Genomic DNA, 21866 nt, shown 5'->3' with positions numbered 1-21866 from the left:
CCTCCAGTAGGACCAGGCTCAGGGAGGGGCGTCCAGGGGGTGAAGAAAGGAGGACAGGCATGAGACATGTGGAATTAATAATAGCCAGTGATTAATAATAAGTAATGATTAAATGCAGAGAAGTGCATAGACACATAGTGAGTGAGAACTGTGACTGAAGAAGAAACACTCAATGCATCATGGGAAGCCCACAGCAGCCTACACCTATTGCAACGTAAGGAAGGAAGAATTCAGGGTCACCTAATCCAGCTCTAACTATATGCTTTAGCAAAAAGGAAAGTTTTAAGACTAATCTTAAAGGTAGAGATAGTGTCTGCATCCTGAAAATTGGAAGCTGATTCCACAGAGGAGGGGCCTGAAAGTTGAAGGCTCTGACTCCCATTCTACTTTTTCAATACTTTAGGAACCACAAGTAAAATCACAGTCTGAGCGCGCTCAGACTGCGGGGTGGAAGAAAGCGGTCCCACATATTTCTTTAATATGTGCATAGAAGGACATACCCTGGTGAAAAATGACTCCAAGATTTCTCACAGTGTTACTGGAGGCCAAAGTAATGCCATCCAGAATAAGTATCTGGTTAGATAACATATTTCTAAAAGGTTTTTATAGCCGAGTATAATAACCTCAGAAGCAGAAGATTAGAGGTCATCTAGGTCTTTATATCTTTAAGACATTCCTGCAGTTTAACTAATTAGTGTGTGTTAGCTGGCTTCATGGATAGACAAAGTTGGGTGTCATCGGCATAGCAGTGAGAATGTATGCTATGCCTAAACAATTTCTGGATCCCCCAAACCTTAGCTTAATAATGTAGCAGTTTGAAAAAAAATCTATTTTGCCACAGTGGTTTTGTTCAAATGTTTCTGCAAGTGAAAGGTCACATATTTGACTTTTAAACTGAAATCAATTGAATCAGTGAATTCATAAAGTGCCCAGCTGTAAGAAACATTTTTATTGTGTTGGTCAGTGTGGCCAAGACCTTCACCCAATCATTAAAGCTGTGCCCTGGGCAGTCTGAACTGGTGCAATATGTAACACTTATCCAGTTTTTCCTGCTGTGTTTGCTAGTTAATGAAGAAATCTGAACGAAATATGCAGTGCTCTGCGAACACACATGGAAATGCTTTGTGTGAAACAAAAACAGATACTTGGTGTGGCCGCCTTTGTCTTTCAACACAGCCTGAACTGACCGGATTTAAAAGTACCTTTGGCAGGCTAACTCGAGGTATGACCACAACACTTATTCATCACTTGAGTTCGGTGCTTTTTGTATACTTTAATAGGTCAGTGTAAAATGGGTTAACAACAACAAATAGATCAGACAAACTCTGAAAATTTTTCTGGTACAAGGACTGAAACGCAGTGAAAAAGCAGCCAATGTCCAAAGGAACACTTTTTAACCTAAAGCCAAGTGCATTTGAGTTTTTGTGACTTTTTGAGACTTCTGCATCACCAAAAAACATAAAAAAAACATGTTTAAGGAATAAATTGTAAAAAAAAAAAAAAAGAAAAGAAAAAAGAAAAAAGAAAAGAATAAAAAAACAGCTTTAAAATAATGCTTTAAAAAAATTCTGGCAATTATTTATGTTTCAGGCTTTAAACTGTTAAAGACCTTCAGAAAGTCTGGAGAACTCTTATGCGCTTATGAAGCTTGTTGGAATCCATTGCACTGTTAGCAAGAAGCCTTGGAAGACATTTCAAAGCCTTCTTTTGTGTGTCTTCCTTATGGACTGGAAACACTGGGCCTAAATGTAGTTTTCCTGAGGCCTGGATGTGACTGGCGCCTTGTTCAATACACATGATCACAATAAACCGGCTTCCTGATGTGTTGCTGCTTTCCAGATCAATGGCTAAACACCACCTGAGGAATTGGATAAAATGTTCTATGTGAAGTAGTATATTGTTTTACTCTTATTGCTGCTTCTTTCAAATGAAGAAGAAAGATGAAGAGAGATAAAGAAGATGGGAGGGAGAAATAAACTGTAAGAGGATGGAAGAGAGGAGGAGAGAGAAGCTCTGCAGCATCTGGAATTGATTTCTCAGGGAGCGACCGAGAGAAGCAGGAAACTGCTGCTACAGCCCCTCGAGCCTCTTCTGACACACACACACACACACCTGTGAGAACACACCTGCACACACGCTGCTGATTCTGCGCATCACACCTACACACATTCCCATGCACACACACACATGCACACAGAAACACACCTCTGCCTCTTCAACTCGTTCCTTTTAACCTTGCTGAAGCTCGGGCTCAAATCAGTAGCGATCTCCCTCTAAAATGTTCTTTGTCGGGTTTTTCCTACCATCAGTGTGGCTAAATTAGCCCTCAACTAGACTCTGTTACACTTCAAAGAGCAACACAGAGCCGAAATAATGAAAAATACCTGCGTGTGTGTTTGAGTACAATTCATTACAGTGATATTGATCTGCTCTGAGGAAAAAGCTCTGAGGTTACTGCAGCCGCAGCTGTTACATTATGGAGGCTAGAGCAGCGTTTTGATTTATGATGACTCATCAGGATTTTTCGGGAAAATTTAAAGGCTTTCTGTGTTTAAGCTGCATCTCTGTGAACCTGAACATGTTTCTTCATGCAGACACAAACTCTTAAAGAAGGGGGGAAAGAAAGATATTGTAAATCAGCTGACTCACTGGTGATCTGAATAATTGGCTTAATAACACGAAGGGTTAGAGCTCCTGATTTTGCTTGGGTGTTTAAAGTTTTATTTCTTTAAGGAGCATAACTACTGTGGTCCTTTTGTAAACACCTAATTCCTTTACACGAAACCTCAGAACTAATGAACACAAAAGTATACATAAACTGTAAAAAGTAAGGTGTTTCCAAAAATTTAGCTTTGCAACATGCGGTTATTACTGCAAGAGAGGACAATTTTAAACCAAACAATTATATTCAGAGAGTCAGAACTGTGAAAAAAAACATAAACTAAACAGCAAGTAACCAGAAAAATTATAAGAAGGTTTATAACATGTAAATGTGTCATAAGTGAGCGAGAGGCCAGTGGAAGGATGGACCCAAAAGCAGACTCAGTACACTAGGAACTCAAACTTAAACTGATTTAATTAAAATAATTTAATTAATTTAATTATTCGATGGCAGAGCAGGACATTGTGGAAACTTCACAGGGACAGGATCCACTGCAACGGGAAGAGGGAGGTATTATTTCCAGTACTGATGGCTACAGGTGAGTTTTATGATTACCACAGGTGGTGCAGCGGTGGGTAGAAAGAAGATGCAGCCTAGGAGGAAACAGGAGCGAAGGACTGGTGACAGAGGGAATCCAGGTTTGGAAGTAAGTGGAGAATGAACCAGAGGTGCGGACAATGGGCTGGAGTGCTCCGGTTTAATTTCGGATGGTGACAGACGAGTAGCAAAGGATGCTTAGGAGTTGCGGGTGTATTTGAACCCAGGCAGCTGAGCTGATCAGCCTCTCCATCTGAGGTTAGTCTACAGAGCTTAGACATACTTTGGGTCCTAACGTGGTACAGTTAGGTTACGTTATGTGGGCTATAGCTGCCAGGAGACAAAGGCACAGGACTGGAACTTATGTTGGGCCCCTCAACACTGAGAGAGAACAGCCCCTACGCAGGAATTGGATGTGTCCACCTCCGCAATTAATAGTAATTTCGTTTCTGGGTGCACCAGAATCTGAAGCAACCATTTCTAAATGAATCTGTTCACCTCAGCGCCGGTCCTTAAGACCAGATGAAAGGGACCATAGATGAGGTGAGTTGTATGTGTGTGAGGTGGTTAATTGGCTGTAGTTGTGGATAAAGTGAAGGACTGGTGACAGAGGGAATCCAGGTAGGTAGGGAGGTAAGTGGAGAATAAACCAGAGGTGTGGACAACAGGCTGGAGTGCACTGGTTTGTGCACTCCAGTCTCCAGCACTAGAGACAAGGAAAGTGGGGTGAATGTGCAGAGAGGGAGGCAGATTAAGTCTGAGCGCCATGGGACTGAACACAGAGTCTATTTCATAAGGTGGGGTGAAGGACCGGTGACAGAGGAAATTCAGGCTGGTTCGGAGGCAAGTGGAGAATGAACCGGAGATGCAGGTAACTGGAGAAATGAGAGGATGAGATTGCACACAAGCAAATACTTGAACTAGCTATGCATAGAGGCTGATTTACCGTTATGGTTTAGCTGATAATCTGGCAGAGAGTGAAGGTCTGCACCGGTAAGATTGCCGTGCTGATTGCTGGTGAGCTGCAGGTGGAGAGAGGTTGGCATGGACCGGGCGAGGAACCAAAGCTTCAGACAGGGAAACAACAGCACAGCCACATCACCGACACCCCAGATCATGACAAAATGATAACATATAAAAGGAGCTTGACAGACTCATGATGCTGATTCATGACAATGGAAACAACAACAAACATGAGCATCCAACATATTTGGAACCTTTATTGTGAAAATAATCTACTTTAGACTGTGTAAAATAGAGAGATCTGTGAGACTGGATTGTGTGGGAATGTGAAGTTTAAAAGAAAACAATTATGCACTCAGCCGCCATGGCATGTATGCACACTCACCAAGACTCCATTGCTCATGAAAAACCATGCTCGTGCTCAGTTTACTAAACAATATTTAGGCAAGCCTGTGAAATACTGGGAGCATACGGTCTGGTCAGATGAAACCAAAACTGAACTCTTTGGATGCCATAATACACTCTACATTTGGAAGTCAAAAGGAACTGCATGTCATCCCAAAACCCCCATTTCTTTGTACTTGATGATTTGATGGGTTGTTACCAATATCAGGTAAGAATTTAATGTCAAATGCACTTTTAGAAATATAATTACTTGGAAAATTAATGATTATTATTTTACACACTGTATACACTATCTACTATCTATACTATACTACTATTTGGATCAATTCACAGGGTTTATGTGAGTATAGAAATTCTGAGATGGTACAGAGAGTGACAGAGTGAAACAGTTGGTAAAGAAAAGCCTTTCCTGAGTGGAAGTCCATTTACTCCAGCACCTACTGTTTTGGACTTCAGGGCTGTGTTGATGCTACAGTTAATGTGAGCAATGACCGATATATCAGGCATAACCACAGCATTACTCCAGCACAGCCGTCTCCTCTTGCAATTAAGCGCATGCTCACAAACAGACAGTTATTGGGATAATCATGGTTCTAAGGTCCACAGGTGACTGCATGGGTCAGCCCTTTCAACGATGAGATATTTCAAAGACAATACAACAAATTAACAACCCATTCCACCCTCACATGCGGTAAGAGCCTGTTAAACAGTGGGAAACTGTATAGCAAATTTGCTGCCCTACGCAATCAGAGACAATAAATACAGCTGTGCATCCACTGGCTCTTCCACTGCTGCCCACTCGTGTAACAATCAGCCGCTGGATGCAAATCTGTATTTATTGGCTTTGATTGCATAGAGCAGAAAATTTCCTATGCTATCTTCCAAACAGCTCACACACGCAGTCCAGATGTACTGATCTTCATTCATAGAGACTTTCTGGAGGAGAAATAAACTGTTGCATGCCTGGGTTGTTTTTTTACTGGTAATGCATGTGAATAATCTCTGCTAAAAATGACTGCCCATAGAGCACAAAGGCAAGAAGTCATTACTTAATCCATACCTCATCACGTGTGGAGAGAAACAGAGAAAGACTTTTGCAGTGCCACTGCAATGCAAGTAAGGGCTGCAGAGAGGTGCAACATGTAGTTTCTGATATGGAGCAGGCATGTGATGCACAGTAGAAACATATTCCTCACTCACAGACTCACACAGCCACGGGAAAACCCTTTAACTACATATTTATGCAAAAAAGACTGGTGGGTGCTCCCTCCTAAAAATGAGAAAATGACTGATCCTTCAAAGTGCATCAGCAGTTGTAGAGAGGTCTCTAAAAACAAATTGAAATATGAATATGGATCGAAGTATACTGCCTGTTCTGCCCCATCAGCTTTTCTCTTTTTTAAGAAACATTGCAGCACTACAGACCTACATTTCCTCTTTACACTGCTGCATAGTGCACCACTCTGTCTTTTAAACCCATGTAAAATTGCTCTGAGCAGAGAAAAAACAGATTATTGGAAAACGGATATTTGTGCTGCTGATCATTTCTCTTCTATGCGCACTACTCTAATAAATACGCTGTCATTTTAATTAAAAAGGCAAAAAAAGAGAGAGAAAGAAGCAAAGCCAGAAAATATGCAACAAGAAATGCAAGAAAAAACCCCACTGCTGTGTTATGATGTTCATAAAGCAGAGAAAATGGTTTTAAAATGACATTTATTTTCTAGATTAAGCTTTTTCTCACTTGGCTTCAGGGTTTGGTGTGTATCAGTCATGAAAAAGCTGCAGAAGCCATCCCTGGAAGAAACCATCAGTGGTGTCCTGTCTCAACTAAGTCGGATGTTTTGTGACCCATCAATCCATCCGAACCTCCTCCTGTCTGCACATTTTCTGGCTATGTAACGTCACATCAATTCTGATTGAGGTCACTTCACTGTAAACTTGGTTTTCAGCACTTCCTGATTTTCTGGACAAGCCGACTTGGTTTAAGGCTCAACTTACAGGAAGTCTTCCTTTTTAAAAATATGAATCGAAGTGTCACTTGTCGTGCCTTAAACTTTTATTAACGCCTGACTTTAAGTGACTTTATTTTCTTTCAGATGTGGGTCTGCGTGTTTGACAATAATTCTGTTTCATTTTGACTTTGCTGCAGAGACACAAAGAGTCAAGGCTGCCTGCAGGCTGTTCTTCACACAAAGGTCAGGAGTCGCAAGAGCTTTCTTGTTCCCAGATTTTAGTGACAAGCAGCAAGGTTTGGACCAAAAAAGTAAGGAAAAGAACTGTGTGGAATAGATTGCAATAACTGGTATGTCTCTTTTAACTGCATTTGGAAGCAACAGTAGCTCAGCAAGGTGATAAAGAAAACAGTAATCCGGCGATAATTTATGAATCAGCAGGATGTTGTAATGACACATAGATGCACAGACATGACACGGGTGATAGAGCAATGGAGGCTTTACCAGCTGAATAAATTGTGACTGACAAATGTAATTTTTTTCCTACTCGCATTTATCAAGCTATTTCGTAGGCACTTTAGAGCCCAATGAAGTCCGTTCTCCCGGAGTACACACACACACACACACACACACACACACACACACACACACACACACACACACACACCCAGTGATCTGTATTGGCAGCATACATCTTCATTAGTGTCATATCTCTGTTCCTCTCACACTCTGTGGCTCCAGTTTCTTTTGTTTTTTCCTCATGAATGTTAAAATCTCTGAGCATTAACACTCTGTCACATTTAAGCGTAATGACTGAGAGAACCTCGGAGGATTGTTTAGTCAAAATTCCAGTTAATCGTGGATACGCTCGCTTAAACTCACGCAGGAAAACATTCTTGAGAGAGCGAAAAGAGAGAGACACAAATGATGAATATGGCTCTATTTCCATTTTATTGCAATAAGTAAAATTTATGGCAACAATTCTTTTTTGACCGATGTTGCGTTTGAAGGCAGATAGCTCAGGCACAAAACAGCAGATTACGTCTATAGATATGATCTTTCAAATGATTTGCTAAGAGGACAAAAAGCTTTCTCTTTTTTTGCCTTTGAAAGAAAGAGCTTTGAGCGGTTTCACGAGGGACAGGAGGTAACGGATAAGCCTCTTGACAGACTAACATTGTCCCGCTCCGTGTTTCATTAAAAAGTGAAGATTTCTGCAGCTTTCACAACCAAATAGCTTTCCACAGAAACTGCCAATTATCATGTCAGACATTAGAATAAGACTTCAAATAGACACACATCAGTGCTCACACAGCACAAAATCAGACCAGAAAATATGGCAGGAAACTGGCAGATAAAAAAAACCCAAACTAATACGTAAATGACCAGTATAGTGGATTTTTTTTCTTGTTTTACAGTGGACTCTGTGTTCATATTAAAGTCAATCTGGAAGTCCATGCCACAAATAGCTCTGGCTTAACACTGTATACAGTGTTACTTGACTGATAAATGTACTGATAGTAAAAAGAAAAACAATTGCTTCATATCTGAGTTTGCAGCATTTAGAAAATATGCTGTGCCATAATCACTTTTTCTTTTTTTTGTTTTCTTGTTAGATGTGGTAGTCATAAAAACACTCCCAATATAATACTATCATGAAAATATATTACTGTATCACGATATAGAAATCCAGCCTGAGATAAATATAAATCTATGTTATTATACATATATTATACATTATATTAGACATGCCCTAACCCTAAAATGCAGACAGAAGGAATTTATTGACTGTTTATTTGCTGACTTTATGTTGATATTAGTGCTTATGTGTGTGTGTATTATTATTTTTATTCGGTTTTATGTGTGCTGAGTGCTAAATCTGTGATGTTGCGGTGACAACCGGTCAGAAAGACCAAATTAGAGGCTTCCAGGGGTTCACACAGGTGGTTCTACTCCTTTAGACAGAGGGCTCTGGGTTGGGTCGGGATGGGTCTTTTTGTACATGGTTTATGCATGGTTTATTCTAAAATATCGTAGAGAGTAGAAGGTACTGCTGTAGACCTCTGGTGCTGAAACATGGACGAAACGCAAACCCTGAACAGTTAAAACTGTGGCCACTCTTCTGCCTTGGCAGCATATTGGAATTGTTTAAGATGTGAAACAACAGCTGTGCTGCTGAACCGGCTTCTCTTTAATCCTCACTAGTCCTTGAACACAGCCAGAGTTTCTTCCTATAAGTTGGTCACAATTATTGTGCTCTCTTCTCAGTATTTTTTTTAAAATCCAATCAGAAGATCAGTTTTGCTCGAGGGCTTTACATGAAAACACCAAACTCCATTTGAAGACTCAAAGGCTCTCCCTGATTTCAGGTTGTTTTTCTTTTCATCATCTCTGGCTGTTGTGAATTTAATGTGGCAGTTCTCGATGTGATTCAGACTTTTGTTGAGAACGAAGAGGAGACATTTGGTCAATATTTCAGCACCAGAGTGCATCGCCGAACACTTAGATTCTACTATGAACTACTGTAGCCTACTATAGCCACAAGCTAGTTTACCTATTCTTATATAAAAGCACTTCCTCTTATGAATTATAACCTAAAACCTTTTCTTTCAAAGATAGAAGCACAATGAAAGAGTTTAGATTCAGGTAGACGATGCCTTGTATGTAGAAATAACCTCTTTCTCATTTTTCTACTACAATGATTCAAAGAAACAACAAAACAACAAATATGCTGATGTAACACAGGCTGTTGTCCTACACCACAAAATACTGTTAAAAATGACACTTTCAGTATGTGTTTTGTCATTTTTCTTAATATATTTGTGAACGCATCTACACCACACCTTTTTTAGAGTAAATAAAAACTATTTTGCGTAAATAAGCACCGATGTGACTTTGGAGTCTCATTTCTACAAGTGATGATGATGGTGATGGTGATTTGGGGTGCTCATTGTCTTTTTATGCTTTTTGTTATCATCCTCATCATCCTCTCTCCTCTGGTTTATTCTCAAAGCTGATTATTTGCTGAAGGTTTGCTGCAAAAATTTAAACCCAGAGAAGCCGAAGCATGGCAGCTGCTTTATTTCTTCATTGCTGCTATAGCTTTGTTCATTAACCATAGGCTGAGTCGAACCTGGTAGTACATTTCTGAGTCTTGATTACTATTGGTTTAGTTTTTCAGGACTAGTTTTGATGAAAAACCTGAATCCGAAATCCCATTATGCAGCTGATTCGTGTGCTTCTTCCTCTTCTTTGTTTTAGCTAGGGCTCCTGTCTCTTTTGTTCTCTTTGTTCTGTTATTTGAGTAACTGTATTTCTATCAATAAAAGTTTGTTGAAGGGCAGCAGTGCTTTAGCATCTCACATGTTTCTGTGGAACCAGCTCCTGGTTTGGATTCAGGAGACAGACACCCTCTCTAATTTTTAGATTAGGGTTAGGGCTGGATCAGGTGAGCCCTGAATCCTCCCTTTGTTGTGCTGACATCGGGACTTCCCCAACAGATCGTAGCAGATGGCCATCCATCCCCGAGCCTGGTTGTGCCGGAGGTTTCTTCCTGTTAAAAGGGAGAGTTTTCCCTACCCACTGTCACCTGTGAGTGCTTGCTTAAAGGGGGTTATTTGATTGTTGGTGTTTTTCTATTATTGTAGTGTCTTTACCTTATAATATAAAATGCTTTGAAGTGGCTCTTGTTGTGATTTGGTGCTATATAAATAAAATTGAAATGTTGGGTTTCATTGAGCCATGAATTTAGGCACCTAAATAATGATGGAGCGGAGGAATATAATTGATTTATTTTCTGGTGCTTCCTTTGTTTAGAACTGTCCCTCTGAGGCTTTTTTGAGACCTGAAATGGCCTGTTAGGAACAATATAATGAACAAGATAACACTGGGCATTTTGTTTCACTTTCTAAGGCTTGGTCAAAACGTGGTGTCAACATTATGAAAGCACAGAGCCGTCATGTTTGCACGTTTGGTCAGTCTTCTCCAACCTTTTGCGTGCAAATGGTGCAGTGAGGAAATTCATCAGAAATCTTTCAGTCATGCGTATTGATGAGGCAGCATATCAGCCGCATGCAGTTATTTATAGCCACAGTTTTTGCTTTTGGGCCTGTAAAAAAAAAAAGTATTCCCCCTTTAAATATTCGTCTCACGCTGTGTGTCTGAATGTTTTGACATCTCACTCTGAGTTGTTTTGCCTTCGAGACAGATTAGTGGGCCAGTGAATTGAAAACAAGCACAGCGACCCCAGTAAATAAGTTCAAGTAGTTTTGATGAAATCTGTTTGATTACAGTCATTCTTCTATGCTGCCTGTTTGTTTTTTTATGAATACCTCCTCAGACACTGTCGTATCAGAAACAGCTTTGTTTGGCAGAAATTCATCAGGACAATGCCCTCTCCTACTGTTCACAGCCGCGAACGTTTCCCCTTTATCACAGCAAAATGTCACGAACTGAGATCTCTGATTTATTTCGGATGGGGTCTTTACTCAGTCAACCAAAGACTAACTAGCTAATTAGATCTCAGGCTACCTGCTGTGTTTGCCTTTGAGGAAGGCAGTAGTATAATAACATGGAGTGGGCACAGATTTTGGGGGTGATAAAGCTTGAGCAAGTGTGCAGCTGCATATCTGAATGCCTCCGTGTAATGATGCGTGTACATGTGAGGTTGGGAGAATGTATTAGACAATCTGTGTGTGAGCTTTAAAAAAAAAAGGATGTTTTTTTTAATGAGTTTGTGTGTGCGAAATAAAACCAAAAACAAAATGTGGTTTGTGTTGAATGTGTTTGCAATAAGATGCTTTATTACCTACTCAGGTGTTCAATCACAGCTGATAGGTTTAAGGGAAGAGAGACCCGTTCCCATTGTTTTCTGTCATACAGTGAAAGCTTGACGGAGCTACAATGGCCTAATTTTCTGCTTAACTTTGTAAATTATAACAAGTTCCGCTTTAGTGCTATACCAGTCAGAAAAACAAACAAAAACAAAACAAGGCTTATGTTGCAAATGCAATAAATTGTCAGTCTTTCTTTTAAATGCGTTTCTTAGTACATAATTTTAATATTGTAGAGAACCCAAACATATTCTGCGAGCAGTCTTTGGTTCAAGTTGAATGATTTTAGTCAGTGGCGGGTTTGGGGTTTCTTTGCCAAGCCCAAATAAACTCACTTGTACAGCTCAGAATAGGTTCAAGTTAATGCATTCCCATTCGCGCACACTCATATTCAGACTCCTCAGAATGCAGAAGCCAGTGATCAAGCCACTGACCTGCTAATTTATTGACCACCAGATGTATCTTGTAAGCCACTGCCATCGTGCACACATGTGGCACAGTGGTGCAGTGATTAGCGAACAAAAACGCATATGAGGCTAAACTGGCAATTCTTAATTAGTCATAGGTGTGAGTGTGAATGTCCTTTCTGTCTCTCTGTGACAGACTGGCAACCTGTCTGGATGCATAGACGGGTGCCGCATTCTCAAGGCACGAGTCTCAATATTAGAAGCAGGTGTATGCCTTATACTGTCATCACTGCCACCCTGCTGCATCTGACTGAAGCATCCTGATGCCAGGCTGAGCATGCATGACGCATGATCCCATGTGATCCCTTGCATGACCATCTGACTGTTCTTGGTGGAAGTGACTTGACAGAGCTATCGAGATGAAGTTCTCTAACCTGTATGACAACCCGGCCTGTGGCAGTTTGAGTGTCGCCTCCACATTGCCAGAGATCACTAGCATATCCAGACACTTCCTTGGCCAGCATTTAGTATTGATATCTCTCCCACTGAATATGCCTGGGTAATTTTGGGCTGGCATGTTCATTAGAGGCAACCAGAACCCATTGCAGCTGGATGCTGCATATATCTATGAATGGAAAGAAATTGCTCAACAACAGATCTGCAGTCTGTGCTCAGACAGGTGACTGCTTGCACCTGTTTGAGGTAATACTGTCAAGCACCGTCATTATATCAGTCTTGTACTATACATACAGTGTATATATGTGTTTTGTTTGTTTGTTTGTTTCTTACTACTATTGTACATCAGTAAAGTGCAGGAGCCCATTTTTCCAACTAGATAAAAGTCTAATACAACCCAAGAAAACAGCTTAGCCATGAATCACACTTTGTAATATCTGTGTTCGGATATTACAAAGTCATTTTATTAAGGTTAAATGTGAGCTAAATATGATATTGTAGTCCATTCGTAAGAGTGTTTTGAAGTGCTTATTTTACTAGTTGACCTCTGTGAGGCAAACATACAAAATGCTGTATGCTATCTGTGAGGCTCATATGCATTTTTTTAAAATCCAAATCAAATCAAAACAAAGCTTTTATGCAATGAAAGGTTCATTAAAACAATGTAAATATACATTTCAAAACAATTCTATGGGGCAACTGTTGCCAAGTCATGATGATGTCATAGGCTCCATTCCCCAAATTCCACAGTTAGGTTTGATTTTGTGATCTGAACACTTCAAGACAAACTTCAGACAAAAAAACTAAGAAAAACAGTCACAAAACTCAAGATGAGTGAAGAAGGCCAGCCGCCATACAAGTCGAGCTCAGTGTATAATGAACTCCGTTCGGAGGGACAATTTTGTGATGCAATCATCAAAGTGGAGGATGTTGAATTTCCGGTCCACAGGGTCATCCTGTGTAACTGTACGCCGTACTTCAGGTGAGTTGCTTACCTGATAATGTGAAGGACAGTTGACTGGTTTATACCTGTGAAAAATGTAATTCATGTACTTAGTCTGTGAAACAGTGCCAACAAAAAGGAACGGGTTGAATCATAAAACTTTTGTGATAGAAAGACTTTGTCACGGTCAACTGACAGATACACCCAAAACATAATGCAAACATTTGCAGATTTCATCTTTACCTTCACAGAGATTCCACTTCAGTAAATGTGCCATTTAAAAAGCACTGTGAATCACTTGGTGATTGTGTGAAGTCTAATTGAAGTGTTTTATTAAGTTATATTAATATCTTCCCCACTGTTTGATACAGTAAGACACACCAGACTTCCTGATACTAAAAATGTTGAATTTTGTTATACAGTTATACGCTGAGCAAAAGTTTTGAGTTGCCTCTCATTTTTTTATATTTTGCTTTGAAACAGATGATTTTTTAAAAGTCCACTTGAGCAATAGTTCTCAACGTGTTTTTTTGAAGACTTGTAAAGGTTTCGTTTGGACATTTTTCACCCTTTTTAGTCCAGTGCTTGTACCCGAGGAATGGTTTTGTTTTTGTTCATTTGTTTATTTGTTTGTTAAGCCATTTAACGCAGATATATGAATCATTCAAGCATAAAAAGGACACTAAAACTCAAAGGATGAACCATTATTGTTTCTACACATAACGCATACTTAGTGAAGAACCAATTTTAAAGACAAATGGTAAATGGCCTGCATTTGTATAGCGCTTTACTCAGTCCCTAAGGACCCCAAAGCGCTTTACACTACATTCAGTCATTCACCTATTCACACACACATTCACACACTGGCAATGGCAAGCTACGTTGTAGCCACAGCTGCCCTGGGGCGCACTGACAGAGGCAAAACAAGGAGTAGCACGTATTAAAAAAAGTAATGTTCTACAGCAAATGAACAGTATCTGAAAGTCATGTCCTTAAGAAAAAAGAAAGAATGCAGCAAATTCATGACACATTCATGAAACAGACTGAGGTATGCCAAATTATGCAATAACTAGACTAAATATCAGGGCAAACTGGCCTTATGGAGTTGATTTCAACATTTGTCATAGAGGTACAACAGTGAGTGTTTAGAGTTAACTTTAAAACACAGTGGAGGCTCTGTCGTGGTGTGGGACTACATTGTGTTTGGCAATGGCTTCATAAACATGGTGCCAATGTAATAAAGACATTGAAAACCCAACAATCAAGTGCACTAAACATGTACAAACTCTGTTTTGGAGTTACTTGGAGTACTTGTGCATGACATAGTTTATTATCTTGTTGCCTCCACACCTTTTAATATTCTCTACTCTGTCTCCATCTCTACCCTCAGGGCTCTTTTCACCCACTGCAGCGACCCAGACAAACAGGTCTTCAACATACCTCGCGTGCCTCCTGAGATGATGGCACTCATCATTAACTTTGCATACACCGGCTCAGTTTCCATAACGGGGGAAAATGTAATGGAACTTCTCATGGCAGCTGATCAACTCAATGCAATGGACATTGTGAAACTCTGCTCTGACTTCCTCGGGGAGCAACTGTGCCCAGAGAACTGCGTTGGCATTTGGCAGTTCACAAAAGTATGCTTATCACCCGAACTACGCGCCAAGGCCTACCACTACATCATCAATAACTTTAAGCAGGTTGTTCTTGAGGAGGAGTTCCTGCAGCTAACTGTGGAGGAACTTGCTGACATCCTTGATAGAGACGACCTCAATGTGCAGTTGGAGACCACTGTGTATGAAGTGCTTACAAAGTGGATTAGCCATGTACCTGCAGAACGGAAACAACACCTCACCGCTCTGTTGCCCAAGGTCTATAAACTTTCATTACTACATTTAGTTTGGACTTAAATCTTCAGCAATTAAGTCATAGATTGAGTCGATCCATCTGGGTATAAGGATGCTTTAATATCTTGAGATGTTGCTCTTTTCAGCTGTAGCCACACCACATTTAAGAAATTCTCTTCAAGAGCATTAAAACCGTATCAGATCTCTACACACATACTAGCGGGGCGACCGTGGCTCAGGGGGTTGGGAAGCGTATCTGTAACCGGAAGGTCGCCGGTTCGATCCCCGGGCTCTCTGTCCTGGTCGTTTACCCTACCGCCTACTGGTGTTGGCCAGAGGGGTCGATGGCACGATATGGCAGCCTCGCTTCTGTCAGTCTGCCCCAGGGCAGCTGTGGCTACAACCGTAGCTGCCCCCACCAGTGTGTGAATGAATAGTGGCATTGTAAATCGCTATATAAATCCAATCCATTATTATTATAGAATAAATTATATTTATTAAGTATAGTTGCTAGGGCTATGACTAAAAACTGTCCCTGCTGACGAAAAGACTAATGGTGTCTGACTTTGGTCGCTCTCTTGCTAGCAATAAGAAAATTAAACAACATTAGGAGCATTATCCTAAAGAAGCTTGAGTTTACTAAAACTGATGTAGTTGAAATTCATAGTCATATTCTCTTCTGTCATCTCTCTATAGGTCCGACTGGGATTGATGACGTCAGACTACCTAAAGGACAATGTGCTGTCTAGTGAGCTGGTGGGGGCCAATTCTGAGTGCGTGTCCATGATAAGTAATGTCATCTTAGACATACATGGTCTAGGAAGCAGACCCTTCATGTCTGGCTTGTGTCACCCTCTTGCTCGTCCCCGCCTGCCTCATTCCATCCTGCTGGCCAGTGGGGGGTGGAGTGGTGGTGATCCAACTAACGGCATCGAGGCCTACGATTGCCGGGCTAACCGCTGGGTAAACGTAACGAACAACCTCGAGTGTCCTCGTGCTTATCATGGAGCCGCCTTCCTCAACGGGTACGTCTACTTCATTGGTGGCTTCGATGGGGTGGAGCATTTCAGCAGCATCCGTAGGTTTGACCTGACCACTCGCGCCTGGAATGAGGTGGGGCCCATGCACTCCCGCCGCTGCTATGTGAGTGTGACTGTGTTGAACGGGTTCATCTATGCCCTGGGAGGCTTCGACGGGCATGTACGACTCAGCAGTGCAGAGCGCTATCAACCTGAAATCAACCAGTGGAGTCTTATTGCACCGATGCACGAACAGAGGAGCGACGCCAGCTGCACAACACTTAACAACCGGGTGGGTGAAGTAAAAGAGTAGCAGAGAAATAGAGTAGGGTCTCAGGCACACAGGCCTAGAGACCTGTCAGCAACCTTTGGTAACAACCAGTTGCTAGGGAAAAATGTGTACTCCTCAGCTGGTTAGGCAGTGATTGTATGAAAGACTCTACAGATTTCTACAGCAACTAGTTTGTGAGTATTTGCAGACAAGTCAGAGTACTCCATGCAAACCTCAACAGTCTGCTTACGACCAAAGGAAACACAGGGAGGCTTGTGGTGCAACACCTTCCTGGTTACAATTTCACAGTAGTGACAGCCATCAACCTCCAGCAAACACTTGCCAACCAGTCAGGGAATACACATTTTTACAGTGAAGCGAGGTGCAAGATAGGTCACAAACTGGTTTCTATGTTCATGTTTTCAAATTCAAAAGTATAGTTTAAAAAGTTGAAAAATATACTAATATATATCTATTTTGTTTCTAACTGATCACAAGTGCATCTTTGCATTTATGTACAGTACTTTAGTTGAGTTGACTTGTCAACTAAAATATAACAGATATTAAAAAAATAGTAAAACACATCATTATTTTATTATATTATGATCCCAGATTACAATTATTTATCTGCATTCCTGAACAGAAAAATTAGCCTTATTGATTGAATGTTATGTTTGATTCATTTCTGGCTTTCTGACTGAAAGAAGTCCCACATACTCAGGTAAAATTTGGGTGCATAAACATGTTTTTATGACAGGTAATTGTAAAACACACACATTTGTTATTACCAGTGTTGGGTAAGTTACTTTAAATTAGTAACTTAGTTACATTACTAGTTACTTCTATCAAAAGTAACTCAGTTACTTCAAGTTACTCGTTACTTTCAGAGTAACTAGTCACTAGGGAAAGTAACTTTGGTTTAACTCAGAATTCTCTTGTTAATGTGTTGCTTCCGTAACTGGATACCCAGCAAGATTGCCAGTCTTCTAGCTTGCTTACTCACCACAAGTGCACTGTGCCACCTAACAATAGAAAGGAAAAAATAATGTGCACATTTCCACGAGAGAAATCCCACGCCTGATTCTATCCTAGATGTAGGTAACACCAGACTGCAGATGAGCTGCATGCAGAGCTGGACTGGGATAAAAAATCGTCCCGGGCATTTTGACCATTAGGAAAAATCATAAAGCCTTTGAATGAAAATAAATGCTGTTGTGACAGTGATGTACACTGTTCTGATGGTATATATGTATCAATCTATCAATTGTTTGTTGCAAGACTCAGATAATTATTTTTTTAAAAGTGAGACATTTTAAATGAGAATAAGAAAGTATTTCCTTGTGCCCCCCTTTCCCTACATGCCCTACATGCCCTACATCAACTCATTCATGTTAACTAAAAGGTAAACCTGTTTCTCCATCACAGCTCTGATGATTCAATAAGGACATCTCCTGGTTTCATCTTCGTGTTTCCCTCTCATCACATAACCAAACCGATATCATGACCAGCAGGTTTACAGCTGTGGCTCCAGCCAACATCAGCTGATACTAGAAATTAATATTAAATAAATTCTAACAACAGCTGATCAAGCTTAAAAGTGCTGCTGTTGTTTACCGCGACATCCGCTGGTTTCCTCTTTCTGGCGCAAAGTGGGCGATAAATAAACAAGAGAGAAAAGCCGATCAGCTGATCATTGATCAGTTTCATGATTGAAGTAGAAACAGGAGAGGGACTGTGAGAGGATGAGAGAAGAAGAGGCAGCTGTGCAGCAAACACAGAATAACTCCAGCTTTGTGTCTTTTTCATTGTAGCTGAAGTCCGGGACAAACTGTTCCTTTTCACCTCAATACGAAACGCGTAATATTTTCTCTGAATACGAGACGATTCAGTTTTTTACGGGACGGTTGGAAACTCTAATAATTAACCTATGAACAAAATAAAGTTCAACATCAGTAACATCATAGCACCCACCCAGCTGTATAGAAACTCCATCATGCTAGCTAGCACGCAGTACGAAAAAGTCAGCACAACGAAAATAAACTCCACCTAAACTTGGTTCATATCTGACCCAGATGGACTGCAGGTTATAACTTCTTACCTGAAGTTCAGTTCACCTGACACTCTCGGACCAGCGGCTGCTTCGGGTCTCTCCTCTTGCCTCCCTTTTCCTTCATCCACCTGCTGGCTTCCACCACTTGCTAATGTTATTGAATCTGTGGAAGCTCCGCGATAGCCACCACACGAAGTAACGAATAACGAGCCCATCTAAATCCCAGTAACGCGTTCCCGGTTTTGGCATAATAACTAGTTACCGTGCTCGTTACCACAATAATAACGTAGTTACTGTAACGCGTTACTTAATAACGCGTTAGTCCCAACACTGGTTATTACACATTTGTATTTTCAGTTGGACACTTGGGTACTGAGTATCGGTCTTACTTCACAAATGATGTGGAAACATTTCACTTACAGGTAACATTGTTTCCAACTGAAATCTAAGAAATGTAAAGATATTTAATGTCCCTTTTTTGTTTTCAGATTTACATTTGTGGTGGATTCAATGGCAACGAGTGTCTGCAGACAGCTGAATATTACAACCCAGAGAGCAACCAGTGGACGATGATCAGTCCCATGAACAGCCGCCGCAGCGGGATAGGTGTCATTGCATATGCGGATCATGTCTTTGCAGTAAGACCACAAAGTAGTGCTGACACTCACGTAACATACAAGTCAAATCTGTAATGTGCTTCGATCAGCAAGGCTTAACACAGATTTGGCTGACACAGAATTTTGTTAACTTTGTTTTGTATTTATCAATGATCAGATTCCTATCCTGACCACAGGTTCAGAGAAGGCATTCTTACTCATTCTATGTATTAATTTAACCGATTAATGTTTCTGCCTCATTTTTTTTTTCATGTGCCTCATTACCAAAATGTTGTGTCTTTAATGATTTCACTGATGATTTCACATTTCACTCAGTACAACAGAAATACTTATTCAAAACCAACATTGTCATCCTCATCGTTCCATAGAGGACATATGTTAGAGACAATTTCAAACTCATCCTGCAACACCTTTAGAAAAATGAGGGAATAAGCCAAGTGATTAGAACTCATCCTCTGGGGACGGTAGGCATTTTAGCTATAAATTTTATCTTGCTATTTGCCTTAAAACCACTTATTTAGTTGTTTTGCAGCTGCACCCTTTGGTAAAAAGCAAAGATTTTAGTCTCACCTTCTGAGACACCCTTCTTTATTTAGCTAGCTACCGTTTAGTATTTATTTTCTATTCAGACTAAGTCTCTATTCAAATAAAGGAAAAGTTATTATCAGCAGAATGCAGTGACCTTACCCTGGTGCTGACCTCAGGGTCTTTGATCAGGCTTTTAGGCCCCAAGGCCTGTCAGGGCTACTTTAATCTGTTATAGGAAGAAAGGACTGGAACTCAATGTTCCTTTTTGGACTAAAGGCAAAAGAGCTGTGAAGACATTTATACTGAAAACACAAATACTTTTTGTCGAGGGCTATTCATCTTTGTTGATAATAGCGTGGTGTGATAGACAACAGTGCTTTAATAGCTGTAGTTGAGGCTTGAGTGAAAAAAGGTCTCACAGACTTCCACAACAGCTGGCTTCTACTTTATTTTACTTTCTCCTCTTAACCCAGAAGTCATTTTCACACACCACTGCACCCTGATCTTTTCTAGACATTCCCAACAAATGTGGGCCTGTGAGGATGCAAATACTGGGACGTTAATGGGCCTTTTTTAAACAATTTTTATGTGTAAACTCCATATAACAGCATGAGAATATGTCAGGTGTTCGCTTTATCCAGGTAAAACCCTAAACCAATCAGAGTATTTCAAGTAGTCAGATCACACCTAAGGTAAACAATCTCCTTGTATCTGCTACATATTAAGGGAAACTTTGGACAGTATTGCAACTTAATTCTTCAGTCATTTTCTGGAGTATCTGTGCAAAAACAGCTAAAGACATATAGCAGGTACATTTTCTTACAGGGGTACGGTGAAGCTGGTTACACTTACATTCAATCATTTGACCCACGTATTTACTTTTAGGTTGGTGGCTTCGATGGAAACAACCGTCTGCGCACCGCTGAGGCTTACAACCCACATTCCAATACGTGGAACCTCGTGTCCTCTATGCTGACCTCCCGCAGCAACTTTGGCATTGAGGTAATTGACGATCGCCTCTTTGTCGTCGGGGGTTTCAACGGCTTCACCACCACTTCGAACGCTGAGTACTACGACACTTTAACCAATGAGTGGTATGAGGCGTGCGACATGGAGATTTTCCGCAGCGCCTTGAGCTGCTGTGTGGTGTCCGGACTTTGCAACATGACTGAGTACACCTTTCCTCGTGACTTCCTGCCACTTGCCAATGTGCCAGAAGAAGCAATGGAGTCAGCAGAGTCCACATAACATCTTTAAAGTGCTGTACTGCCATGTGTTAACATCTGAGTCTCCAACATGAAGGACTGAAATAAATCTTTAGAGCATTAAACTGCTGGTGAACTGGACATTTTTTGTAGGTATCTCAAAAACTTCCAGTAGGAGAGCCTGCACTGTAGATACTGGGTTTTATTAAGAGAATGCAATTGCAACAATAACAAATTGAAAAGATTTTTTCATTCCCTGTAATGTATGGCTGCTGAGTAGCCATACCAGACATGCACACAGGGTGACTAGATCACAATAAGCCGCATGTCGGACTTTTCAACTCTTGCTAGGTAAACACAATAAGAATAAAGGGAAGTTTTCACTCCCCCTTGTTATTTCAGCTGCGCTTCTGTCTGGTAACAGTCTATAGGTTTGAGTAAGGATGTATCCATAGGTCTTTTTGGAGCACTAGCTGACAATTTATGAATCTTTAGCCAAATATCACACAAATATACTGTGTCGCTTCACACCATTTTTTCTCTTATGTGAAACTGAAAAATAACTCTATTTCTCAGTATATCTGTCATCTGCTTTGTGGTATTTTCCACTATATTGCACAGAATGATATATTTGTTCATGATAAAAGCACCAACTTTATATGTACTGAGGAAAATCCAGTGTTTAGAAAGGTGGATGTCCTGCAGAGCCTGTAAAATGTGGGACATTGGTTCAAGATGTGGGAGAGGGGGGAAAGCATAAAAATGCTGTGCAGTCCCCCTTATAGAGGGACATCTGATCCCCCAACCTGCACAACATGAAGGTTGAAGCAACACCAGTAACACAACACCTTATGGAGGTAAACGTGTAGACAGTGATGTGCAAAGCTGTTCATAGGAACATCCTCCATCCATGGTGGTATCATCTTTATTCTGATGCTGAATTGATTGATTTATGAATTTACTGTAAACATTTCTTACATTTTTCTTATTGCAAGCAGACAAACCTGTCCCAGGATTGTTCCTGCTGCTCCATTTTATAAACACTCTAAATCAAACTCATTCCATTATAATTTTAATTTTAGGATGATGTTTTCATTAAATGCTCTACATCTGCATCAAACCAGGCTTGTCATATACAACCTGCTTTTAGTCGTATATATTATATC

At 40.6% G+C, this 21866-nt stretch overlaps 1 protein-coding gene across 2 annotated transcripts; it reads left to right on the top strand.

Moving 5' to 3' along the window:
- The first annotated feature begins 6726 nt into the window (after nucleotides 1-6726).
- Nucleotides 6727-20815, top strand: LOC147303882 (kelch-like protein 10). 2 transcript variants are annotated; one of them, XM_086280743.1, is made up of 5 exons: nucleotides 6727-6833; nucleotides 14551-15034; nucleotides 15707-16321; nucleotides 18839-18988; nucleotides 20381-20815. In XM_086280743.1, the coding sequence occupies exons 2-5, from the start codon at nucleotides 14618-14620 to the stop codon at nucleotides 20741-20743; spliced, it is 1545 nt and encodes a 514-aa protein (XP_086136869.1). In that variant the 5' UTR covers nucleotides 6727-6833; nucleotides 14551-14617; the 3' UTR covers nucleotides 20744-20815. The 2 variants fall into 2 exon arrangements, with proteins under 2 accessions (XP_086136869.1, XP_086136868.1); XM_086280742.1 differs by lacking the exon at nucleotides 6727-6833 and adding an exon at nucleotides 12957-13199.
- Nucleotides 20816-21866: the final 1051 nt, after the last annotated feature.

The sequence above is a fragment of the Aulonocara sp. 'chitande type north' Nkhata Bay genome, linkage group LG22, assembly GCF_057382095.1.
Source record: "Aulonocara sp. 'chitande type north' Nkhata Bay isolate Kocher_YH1m ecotype deep benthic linkage group LG22, A_spYH_male_GT1.1, whole genome shotgun sequence".
Lineage (NCBI taxonomy): Eukaryota > Metazoa > Chordata > Actinopteri > Cichliformes > Cichlidae > Aulonocara > Aulonocara sp. 'chitande type north' Nkhata Bay.
Note: the sequence above shows the minus strand (reverse complement) of the source record. Positions and strands in the feature narration are given on the sequence as shown.

Bases quoted from the DNA above. Each gene is read 5' to 3' on its own strand.
- LOC147303882 (XM_086280742.1), top strand. From the start codon at position 13,048: ATGAGTGAAGAAGGCCAGCCGCCATACAAGTCGAGCTCAGTGTATAAT. The intron at 13,200-14,550 runs GTGAGTTGCTTA...CTCTACCCTCAG, and splicing joins AACTGTACGCCGTACTTCAG to GGCTCTTTTCACCCACTGCA. The intron at 16,322-18,838 runs GTGGGTGAAGTA...TTTTGTTTTCAG, and splicing joins GCACAACACTTAACAACCGG to ATTTACATTTGTGGTGGATT.